The following is a 12,279-nucleotide window of genomic DNA, read 5'->3' on the forward strand; positions in this document are numbered from 1 at the left end:
CAAAATTGCATCAAAGCAGCTTCCAGTGCCACTATTATTAAGATGTATTCCTAGCAATTCAGGTTGCCAAGGCAAAGATGAAAAAAAGAAGCAAACAAATAATTTGAAAAGAAACCCAAACAATCATCTGGATCAAATGGATTTCTCACAGCTGCTTTCATTTTGAAGGGACAAATTTCATGCAGTTTCCTTCATCATCATTCAGCAGAAAGGAGGAAATAAATTCCTGGGAGCATCTTAAATTCAGAAAAACAAGATGAAGGCATTTGAGGGAAAGGCACTGATGAAATGCTCTGAGCAGCAATTCTCATGCTTTTAAAACATGTTTGTGTGAGCCATTCATTGATATCAAAAGTATAAATTTTAAAGAAAAAACAGCCAAGAAGCACTAACTAAAACATGCCAAAACAATCATTTAGTAGTAATAGTATTAGGCAGTGTCCTCTATTACCCTACACAGGGTATTTGTCTCAATGAACGAATGTGCTTACAACTTACTACAGCCTGCAGTATTAATGCCATCATCCTGATGTTAGCTAATATATCTTGGCCAGCGTGCTAAAATCACACAGCTCGCTGCAAATTAAACAACATGACAAGCCCTCAGCACATAATCCTCAAATCATTATATAGCTGGCAAAGCTCCTATGGAGTTCAGTGATGCAGTATTTTTAACTCTTGCTTTCTGACTTCTCCAGATGGGCTAGAAGGCAATATGTAAAACATCACCTTCTCTTGTATTCTTTATCTAATCGGTGGGCTTTGCAGGCCTCTAGTCTTTGGAACAAGGATTGACATTGTGTTCTATAATTGTGGTTACCGTATTTAAATCATATGGTCTGTAAATCGCTACCACATTGAGGGAAATGTGGGATATACATTTACAGAGTAATGATTATGACTGTGGCTAGGCTACGGTTGCTTCCAAATGGGAAGGTCCCTAGGGCTGCCAGCCAAATAACATAGTGCCATTATTCCATCTCCTTATCCTTAACAGATTGTGTGTGTGTGATAAGTGAAAGACAGGAGGGAAGTGGAAAATCACAGAAGAGTTACAAAAGTGAGATCACAATGTCTGTCATATAAGTGGACGAATGATTACATAGCAAAAGCCTAATCTGAAAGCATGTGGTGATTTCTTTCCCTTTATATTGGATATAATAGCCATCAAACCCACATTCTTCTAATAGAGCTTAAATAGAAAAAAAATCTCTTCAGGGTACAGGAGAGCAATGAAATGAAGTCTGCTCAATAGAAAAGACTGCCTTTAAACATCTACAGTGCCTTGTACTGTAGTACCTTAAAATGCAATGTGAATATGCATCTGCTCCCATTTCAACCTGTCTGCTTTTCAGCACACTTGCTGATACTATAATCCAGTGGTTTCCAACCTTGGGTAACCCGAGTGTTCTTGGATTGCAACTCCTAGAAGCCTTGGACAGCACAGCTGGTGGTGAAGGCTTTTGGGAATTGCAGTTCAAGAACACCTGGGTTACCCAAGGTTGAGAACTACTGCCCTAATCCATGTGCCTACACCGTTAGAGGTACATAGCTTACATACATAGGAGAAGGCTGTTTACTAGATCTGGTCTCAACGCCTTCACTATCACTGTTGGAAAAGGGACACCATTGAAACTCAGCAGCCTCACAAAATGTAGATCTGAGTTCCTTTCAAAAGGGAAGAAGATGCTCTAGCTTGCAAGTCTGACAAGGCTCTATGGTGTGGAGCAGCATTCTAGCCTCTGCCCCTAGCATAGAGAGCTGCCCAGATATGCTGTCGAATTAGGGTAGCAAATGCAGTGAACAGTAGGTACTTTAGTGAATTGTTGTGTCCACAACTGCATTGCACTGACAATGGGTTGGAGAGGATTCTCACATGACCCACCCTTGTCCACACACACCCTTGCCAATGTTATCCTGTTACCAGCACCAAAGTAGGCTTTATTGGCCAAGTTGTTGTACATGGAGAGGAGGGTGCTATCTTGACCTTCACCTTAGCCTGAAAATGGTTTGGGGAGTACTCTGGGCACTTTCCTTTTCTATAACAAGGATTTAATGATACTACTTTGTGTTGAGGATTATGAGGATACAGTAATATCAACTAATCATATGCTGTCAAGTCAATTCCGATTTATGGCAACCCTTTTCAGGGTTTTCCAGGTGGAGAATATTCAGAAGTGGTTTACCATTCCCTTCTTCTGAGGGGTGCACTGGGACTGTGTAGCTTGCCCAGGGTCACCTAGGCTGGCTCTACTCACAAGAGACACAATGGGGCATTGAAATGCCACCCTCTGGCTCTACAGCCAGAAGCTTAAACCACTGAGTTGGCCAGGCAGCTCTGGGGACAATATACAAGACTGTATTTTGAGTATTTGGAACATGCTGGATAGATGCTATATATTAAAAAGTGGCCATAGGCAGGAGCTTTCAGAATGCATTTATTTCTCAGTCCTAAACCATGTGCTACTGAAACTCCAGGAGATCCAAGATGGTAGCTAACTGTTCTGATCTCTTAAAGCTGTGGATCCACCAGGAATTCTTTTAATGGCTCTCACGGGGTGTTCTTTGTAGTTAACAGTTGTTGACAGGCTGAAAATACCCAAAGAACTCCCAGTGAGCTTATGGCTTTCACCGAAATGAGAGCCCCACATATTTCACTGCTCCAAACGGTAACTACTTTGTGAGCATCAGAGTTAAAGAATACATAAATTAAACAACAGAAACCAAACAACTGGTCAGTTTAATACACTCCGCTGTAAACTGCAGAGATACACAATACATCCTACAGAGAAACGTTAATGGGCGAATTTAAAATCAAAAGCAACCTATATCTCTATAAAGCTGCCTCTTTGGACATAGCAAAGTTGTAATCTTCAAACCCCAGAACCTTCCAGACAGATGGGACCATGATACTGTTTCCTGATCAGTGTGGCAAATAGCCACAGTATCTGGGGATGAGTGGAATTGTACTACAACATGTCTTGTATTGCTAGGAACTGCATTGGCATTAGTCGGTTGATGTTCATGACGTTAATGCAGCCATATTTCATACCATAGGTACAATAAGAGCAGATGCTGGCATTTTCTCCAAAACAAAATGTTTAACAGAAATGCTGTAAAAATATTAGTTCCAAATGAGATGCACTAACTGCAGGAAAAGATTGCTGGACCACCTGTGACATCTCAGTGAAAATAAACATTTATTTATCTTTGCATTATCAACAAAATATAGTAACTCTGCCAATGTCAGGCTTTCTATACCCCCTTTTCTTGATGAATCAATGGATTCAGATGAAAGGGAAAAAGTGCCTTCTTGTTCATGGGCTCCAGGTACTTATTTTTGTATAATGTGTATTTTTTATTTGATATAAATAAATCTGGAAGATCTGTTTATACTGTATATTGGTATCAGTTGTTTCATGGAGATGGGAGCCAATTCTTCCATCACTGAAGCAAATAAGCGGAGAAATAACAAAAACCAATTAAATGTCTTGCATTTTGCCCTTGTGATTAGAATAGTAAAAGGTACTCAAGAAAGTCCATCAAAAAGCAAGTGAAGAATTTTTATGAAAACTCATTCCTAGGAACTTTTAATTGTGCAGTCTTAACTCAGTGCAGTCCAATGCAAATTGATGTGAAAGTAATACATTTCACTGTTCTGAGTGGATGTTACAGGATAGTCTGTGGAGGGTTGCAGCTCTCCCCCCCCCCTTGTTTTGGTCATCAGTGATATGTCAGTGTTCTCCCTCCGAAGATGGCTAAAGAAGTCTGAAGGAGAATTTGCCAAGGCCACCCAGTGATTTCCAGTGAGCTTTGAATGTCTTTTTCATACAATACAAGCCACCTTACATTATCTCCTTCTTTTATGTTGGCATCGGGAGTGCTACGCCCTTTGAAAAGCCACTTCTGATCCCGGTCAGAGAGCCATGGCTGTACACATGTACAAAGAGGTCGTTTCAGGTCACTGTAGGCTTTGTTCTGCCGACTGCAGCATTTTTTCTACTGTAGCTAAGCCTTTGGCTGCAGGTCAAAATTGTGTCCATTGTGAGGTATTAATGTTTACATGTCTGGGATAACAAGTAGAGATGGTAACATTTGCAGCACCCACAAATACATTTTGGTCTTGGAGCCAGAAAGAGGTGAATGGCTGTGCAGAGCAGGAGGGGAAGAAAAACAGGTTCAGCAGTTACAGCCCACTGAGTCTGGATGGCAAAAAAATAATAATAATAATAATTTTTTTTTGGTAACTGTAGAAAAGAATGCTAATTGCAGAGCTTGCTCTCTTTTTCGTCTTATCCATTAGATAAGAAGACCTCCTCCATGCACTTCAATTAACTACAAATGTTCTGCTGTTTCTTGATTATCGATTCAGTTATATTGTTTGATTTCTTTTTGGTTGCCATTTGCTCTTGTGTTGCACATTATTGAGTGAAAATTATCTGATTTATTTATTAATTGCACTGTGATGCTTCTGTCACAGAACACAGAAAGAAGGCAGAGACCAAGTTTGATGCCAGAGAATTTTGGGGATGGGACTGCCCAGTGGGAGACGGAACCAAAAATGAAAGAAAAGGACAAAAAAAATGCCTCCATGTTTTATCTTGGAACTACTAATAACTAAGAAAGGCCTGTTAGAAAGGAATACAAAATCTGGTGAACCACCAGATGTTGGTATTAGGGGAATGTGGAATAGCCACATAAGGAAGCCTATAGAGCTATATTCTGCCTGGAAAGTCAGTTTTGAACCCAAGACCTACAATGGGCAAATTTACATGGAATTTCCAAACCATCTTTTGTATGTCTTTCTCCTGGCACTCTTGCTGGGGATGAAGGGAACTCAAGAGTCTTCTTTTACATCAGATGGTCCTTCAGTTGAAGGACACAGAAGACTGTCCTCTTTCAGAAGGTGTCCTCTATTTGAAGCATTATCCAGTCCAAATCTGATTGAAAGAGAAAGAATAAGGAATGTGAGCAAGTTGCTCACACAGAATTATCACTAGGAAAGCAAGCTTCCAGAAGCACACAGCTCATCTGTTCATGGCCTAGCCCACTCCGCTGAGACATACTGTAATTCTGTTTTAATTATAAAGATTATTTCTAGTTTTGCATCTGCGCATACAAATCAGCACACAATTTAATGCAAATCAGTGTCTTCATTTGCCATCTTTTGTTGTTGCTGTTGATTATGCTTGTCCTCCTTGTGATGTGCAACTGGCGACCCTACAGGAAGGTAGAAACGGAAAGGACAGATCAGAGAAGAGAAAGGGAGCACAGGAAACCCCCTCTGTATGCTCTTCAAGCTCCTTACTCATCTTCTCCTGTTTATTCTAGCTGTCATCTGAGGAGGAGGGATTTGGTGAAGCTTTTAGAGGCTAACTACAGGGGCTGTTTAGCTTACTGTTTGTAACGCTGCAGGGATGGGCTGGTGTGCTCTTAAAAATGGCAAGCAGACAATGTCTTTTCTAGAGTGCAACAGTCCATCCAGAGCATTTCTACCCACACCTTTTTGGCCCTCGTCAAAGGGCTTCTTCTTTTCTGGTGCAGGTAGGATCGCTCTCTGGTTTGAATCAGTTCTAGTGTTGCTGGAACCAATCCAAAGCAAGCCTTCCTCTTTCAGATTGCCAATGTAATGATAGGTAAAGATAAAGGTTCCCCCTGACAATTGTCCAGTCGTGTCTGACTCTAGGTGCTCATCCCCATTTCCAAGCCATAGAGCCAGCATTTGTTCATAGACAGTTTCCATGGTCACATGGCCAGCGTAACTAGACACGGAACACTGTTACCGTCCCGCCTTGGTGGTACCTATTTATCTACTCGCATTTTTACATGCTTTCAAATTTCTAGGTTGGCAGAAGCTGGGACAAGCGACAGGAGCTCACTCCATCCATTGATTTGAACTGCTGATCTTTTGACATTGCAGCCCAGAGGCTTTTGCAGTTTAACCCACAGCGCCACCAAGTCATGATATCAATGTCATGATATTGGCAAATCAATCCCTTTCCTTGCTCAGCAGAGGACAGAGGAAGTGATCTCCCCCTAACCGTATGTAGACTATCACTGATGTACTACATCAGTTATATTTAAAAAAATCAAAAATATTTTCTTTGCCACACTTGAAAGGCCTGGTCGAGAAACCACCCACAGTCTAATTTACAGTGGTCACTTTGTTAAAAGCAATTTCTCAGCTGACCCTTTAAGAAAAGGCAAAGGAAAGATTTTTTTTCCTAAAGCGTGTAAAATGCCACATTGATTCATGCAATTTGCAATCATGCAACTTTTATCTCTTTGTCTTGCAACCATGTATAAATGTTTCCCAGGTAGTCTCTCTCTCTCATGTCTGAGGAAGTGAACTTGATCCATATTAAAAATATATAGCTGTTAGTCTTTAAGGTGCAATGTTTTTGTTTTCTTTAGTGTTTTTGTTCTTATTTTGTTTCTTGTCTCAATTTTTTTTAATAACTGATGCAGCACATCAGCAATAGTCTATATACATTTTTAGTTCACTTCCCCAGCTCTCTGACAACCAGGGGAAGTGCTTGATCCACCAATATCCTGAAGTGGTTCACTTATTAAGCCACTTCACAATAATGGCAGGGGCCATTTCCCTGTGAACAGTCAGGATTATCCTAGATCAGTGATAGCAAACCTATGACATGTGTGCCACAGCTGGCATGCAGAGCCCTCTCTGTGGGCACACAAGCCATAAGTTGCTGGATCGCTACCCCCAGCAGCCAAACCTGAGGAGGAGGCTGCAGCCACAGTGCTAGCGCCCTGACAGGCGGTATGCCGGGATCCAAAGCAACTGGCAGGGTAGTGGTTGGTAGGTAGTGGCGAGGTTGGGCACGACTGGAGGTGGATCCGGAGAGGGGTCTGGAGGCACCTCTAAGCCCAAGATTCCCTTTTCTGCCACCGCTTCTGCTGCCACCACTTCCGCTTCTGCTGCTCCCCCCCCCACCTGCTGTTTTTTTTTTCCTTGGCAGTTTGGGCACTTGGGCTCAAAAAGGTTTGCCATCACTGCCCTAGATGCTTCTAATCAGGTCCGACCTCAAGCAGCCCACACGAGCTCCCTCGCTGCTGCTAATGGACGCGCACCCTCGCATTTCTGCTGTGCTGCTCTCTCCTCGCGCATCACACAGCCCATCCTCTTGGGGCAGCAAAATACTGTAACTCGCTTTGGTGTGTCCCTGCGTCGTTAAAGAGCAGTATAAGCCTATGTGGCAACTAGAACATATTTCAGTCACATTAAAGCAAGCATTAAACTGACGTTTTAAAACCCCCACCCTCCCAGCAATGCCAGCCATTCCATGGTCATGCCAACCCATCTCATTCCCTTTCATGACCCACTCCTTGTGCTCTTTATAGCTCGCACAGAGCCTACAGAGCTGCAGATGTTAGCGCCCCCTTTTTTTCCTATCTTTTCCTATAGATTTTCGAGTAGCTGCTTTTTGTTTCCAGTAGATATTCTCATCCTGTTAAGAGGCTACTACGACAAAGACAGAAAGGGAAGGCTCCGCGTTGCCCCAGCCTCGCAGAATTAAGCACCCGCTTCCTTGCGCTCCTGAACTACACTTCCCAGGAGGCAAAAAGAGCGGAGCGCATGCGCATTTTCCCTCTCCAGCATGGCTACGGTGCTGTCACGGGCGCTGAAGCTGCCAGGTAGGGGTCTTGGGCTCCTCGCTTGTTGAGCGCGGGTATGGCGCGCGGGAAGGTGGGAGCGAGCTGGGGCCGGCATCCTGAGCACACCCAGAGATGGGGCGCTGCAGCCGCGCTTTGCTAAAGGGGAGAGCATCCGGGTCCCATCCGGCGGGGGGGAGAGAGAACAACCCCTCCCTTCCCGCGCTCATCCGGGTCTCAGCAGGTGCCCTTCATCTCTGCCCATGAAGACGCAGAGGGGGGGGTCGTTTGCATCCTGAGGGAGACGGAATGCTTTCTGGGGGGTGGATGGGTCGTCCTACATACAGTGTATATGTTTGTCAGGCGAAGGATGGGACCAGGAAGGATACTAAGAGGTTGTTATGGCGATCCAGACTTGCTCCAGCTCCTACTTGTGAAAGAGGACGGGGGGGTCGATCCTGAATGGAAAATCAGGAAGGCGGTTACTGGTCCTGAGAGATGGCATGGGGGAAAGCAGGGAGGCTGGGAGGGGAAATGGAGATGGTTCTGCTGCTACCCTGAGGCGACCGGGAAAGGGATGCGTGTCTGTGTGGGCTTTTCTGCGCTCTCCTTTCCTCAGGGCGACGACTGAGGCAAACCTTCAGTTTTGATCAAAACAACACCATCCATCATTTTTGCAAATGTTGACATGTGGAAGAGGAGACATCACCCCAGGAGTTAGTTGGTCGGGGCTGGAGGAGGACATAGAGAACAAGCACCTAGTCTAGATGCCATTGTTGCATGGCTTGCAGGAGCTTTTCTCATCCTTTTCTTAAACTTCAAAGGCTTTCCCTGCAATCAAACCATTGTTTTAAACTTTCCAGCGTTGAATCAAACAGCTTATCTGAGTGCATACAGAGGATGCTTAATAATACATAACTTCTGGCACCTTGACATACATTCCAGTATTTGCTGGATGCTGGAATGTATGTCAGTCACACTAGTTAACCTGTTTATTTTCCTTTGCATTTTAATTGCAATAAACACTGCAGCCCTGCATACAGATGTACAGGCAATTATTTGAAGTCTATTTAATGGAGGTGTATGCTCTGCCCACTCCCAGTAATGTATTCCAGAAACTCTTAGTCATTCATTATCTAAGACATTTGATTTTTGCAAACTTGCATGTGACTCAAGTTCACAGATAAGTATTTTATAGAAAATCCTCTTGGACATGCCTAATTTTTATTTTCCACTTGCCATTCTTACTGTTGGTGCCTTTCTTACTGTTGGTACTAGCTAATGTGGTGTAGTGGTTAGAGTGCTGGAGTAGAACTCGGATGTTCTGAATTCAACTCATTTGACTGAAAAACTCAGTGAGCTTGCATTAGTCTGACATAGCTCATAGGATTGTTGTGAGGATGAAATGGGAAGAAGAGAGGAAAGGTGGGGTATAAATATACGTAAAATCTTGTTATGTAAAAGAATGGGGAAACAAATACACTCATTTTTTCTATGTGACCTCTTGCAGAGCAGTTGGTGATTTGTGAATTTACAAAACAAAAGTACTGTACAGCAAACTGAACAGTTGGACTCTGGGGTACAGCTTGATTGTGGATGCCTGTCAGAACCAACGAGTTTAGGGGGACAAGGCACCAGGTGGAAATTTTGGAGCTGTATCTCAACACTTCACATTTCATTTTTTGAGCCTTAAAATCTCAACATCTCAACACTTCACATTCCATTTTTTGAGCCTTAACATCTTAAATTTGGTGTTGCTTAAAAAACAAACTGTTTCACACTCAGGGGTGTGTCATTTCTAAGATGCAAGGAGGGACATTGAGTTAAAAGTGAGGGTAATAAATATGGCAAAATTAAGCATATGAGAGAGAGCCCCATCGTCTTTCTCATTAAATTAACTTAATAATTCTACTGGCTTCCTCTCCTGTGTTTGACCTGGCATAGTTTTTCATGGTCCTGGCAGAGTAGAACCGAAAAGAAAGGAAATGTGGCATTTTCTCATTGGTTCCTAGAAACTATAACATCATACAGCAAACCTCCACTGCAGCTTCTTATCCATTCACCACTCGATCTTGCTAATAATTTTAATGAGGTAGTCACATGCTTTTTTTGTTTGATTTGAAGAACAAAGCATTCTCTGTGGTATCCACTACCACCATTTGCATTCTTCTTACTAAGGCTTGTTGACTCAATCCTCTAGCCCGGCTCCACCTGTCTTCTTTTTTAATTTGCTCACTGTAACCTAGAGTTCCTCAAGGCATTATGTCTGGCTCCTGGGAAGACAGTGGAGATGGATCTTTCTGTATGGGCTTGTCACTTTCACGGAGGCTATTCAAAGCAGGGAAAAGAAACTGACAAGATAGCATTTTTAGCAACCCTAAAAAGAAACACTAGGTCCTGAACTTGGTAAGCCTCCTTTGCTCCCTTTTCCTTTTGTATTCTGTGTTTTACACTGCAAGCTTGAGACTTTCATGTATTAATCTTTGTAACTTGCTCTGAGAGTTTTTTTCTTGCCTCTCAGAGCTAACAATATTATTTATTTATTTATTTATTTATTTATTTTATATATATATATATATATATATATCTATATCTATATCTATATCTATATCTATATCTATATCTATATCTATATCTATATCTATATCTATATCTATATATATCTCCCGCCCATCTGATCAACTGACCACTCTGGGCGGCTAACAACACATTAAAATAAAACAATTTAAATACAACATCAATATATAGCAGGTTGTTCATGATGGCGAGAAAAACAGATAAATCAAATAGTGGCTGGAAAAAGAGCAATAGTAAAAAGGTAAAGGTTCCCCTTGCCATTTAGTCCGGTCGTGTCTGACTCTAGGGCTCATCCCCGTTTCTAAGCCATAGAGCCAGCATTTGTCCAAAGACAGTTTTCCGTGGTCACGTGGCCAGCACAACTAGACACGGAATGCCGTTACCTTCCCACCAAGGTGGTACCTTTTTATCTACTCACATTTTTATATGCGTTCGAACTGCTAGGTTAGCAGGAGCTTGGACAAGCAACGGGAGCTCACTCCATCACATGGATTCAATCTTACGACTGCTGGTCTTCTGACCTTGCAGCACAGAGGCTTCTGCAGTTTAACATGCAGCGCCACCACATCCCCCCTATAGCAATAGCAGTCATACTAAATTGTTTTTATTAGTAACAGACACTTGCCATTACTGTATAGTAACTGTAACAGTTACAACTGTTAGTAGCAATAACATTCCTGTTCTTACATTCAAGGATGAAATGGGAATCTGCATGACTTTTGAACAGTCAAAATAAACAGCAAAGGCAGTTGCTCTTTGCATTCTTCTGGCAGGCGTTTTTCATCAGCAGGAAGAATCCTTCTATCAAAGGAAGGGGGATTTTGGTCCCAACCCTTCTTTAATTTACTTGCCCTCTTTTAATCCTTTATGTCTTCAGTAGTTACTAAGCCATTATTTAAAAAAAGCTTGAAAAATAGAAACACTAACTGCTAATGCTTCATTTTGGCACCTTCCATTTATGAAAATGAAATCCAAAAATGGTTAAGCCATAATAAAGACACAAAGTTAGGGGGGAAAGTCACATATAAAGGCTGTAAGTTCTAGAATCTGAAATGTTGGCTGAGAATTTTAGGATCTGTAGCCCCCAAAAAAGTAACTTTTCCTAGCACTGTGAAGATTTTGTTTTTGGTACCACAAGACAGTTCTCTATTTTGGCTGGAAGAGAATAACACAGTGGAAATTTATCTGTCCTATAAACTCCATGGTCTAATGCCCCCTTGCATTTGTTTTCTTTTGTCATGTTATACTTCTTTCTACACTCACTGCCTATAATTGGGGGAAGCTCCTAATGAAAGACACTATTCCATTCTTTTGTATGTATACTAAAATAAAAGCTCCCCAAACAGCCATCTACTTGAATACAAATCAAACACTCTATGGCTGAAATCCGGTAGCATAAAGGTACTAGATAAAGCTGATGATGTAATCAGCCACAGGGTTTTTTTTGGGGGGGGGAAAGGAAGGAATTAAAGGTTTCTGCCCTTCATGGTTTGCTGCCTTGTCCTGACGAAGGGGCTTGAGTAATTCAGAGAAACTATGGGCTATATCATGCAGCGCCACCCAAGAAGGACAGGTCATAGTGGAGAGTTCTGACTAAACGCGATCTACCTGGAGCACGAACTGGCAAGCCACTCCAGTATCTTTGCCAAGAAAATTCCATGGACAGAAACAAAAGGCTAAAAGATATGATGCTGGAAGATGAACCCCTCGGGTTGGAAGGCATCCAACATGCTGCTGAGGAAGAGCAGACAACAAGTACAAGTAGCTCCAGAGCTAATGAAGTGGGTGGGCCAAAGCTGAAAGGACGCTCAGCTGCGGATGTTCCTGGAAGTGAAAGGAAAGTCTGATGTTGCAAAGAAAAATACTGCATAGGATCCTGGAATGTAAGATCTATGTACCTTGGTAAGCTGGATGTAGTCAAACATGAGATGACAAGAATAAACATCGACACCTTGGGTGTCAGTGAAATAAAATGGACAGGAATGGGCGAATTCAATTCAGGTGATTATCATATCTACCACTGTGGGCAAGAATTGCGTAGAACAAATGGAGTAGCCCTCATAGTCAACAAAAGAGTGGGGAAAAGTG

General features: G+C 42.3%; 1 protein-coding gene across 2 annotated transcripts in view; it reads left to right on the plus strand.

Moving 5' to 3' along the window:
* Positions 1-7,328: 7,328 nt before the first annotated feature.
* Positions 7,329-12,279, plus strand: part of FAM234B (family with sequence similarity 234 member B) — a 31,783-nt gene continuing 26,832 nt past the window's right edge. The window contains exon 1 of one of the 2 annotated variants that reach the window (XM_020787898.3): positions 7,329-7,656. In XM_020787898.3, the coding sequence (XP_020643557.2) occupies positions 7,620-7,656 (37 nt within the window). In that variant the 5' untranslated portion in view covers positions 7,329-7,619. The remainder of the gene's footprint in view (positions 7,657-12,279) is intronic. The other variant, XM_020787899.3, reaches the window with a different exon arrangement.

This window comes from Pogona vitticeps, chromosome 5 (assembly GCF_051106095.1).
Source record: "Pogona vitticeps strain Pit_001003342236 chromosome 5, PviZW2.1, whole genome shotgun sequence".
Taxonomy (NCBI): domain Eukaryota; kingdom Metazoa; phylum Chordata; class Lepidosauria; order Squamata; family Agamidae; genus Pogona; species Pogona vitticeps.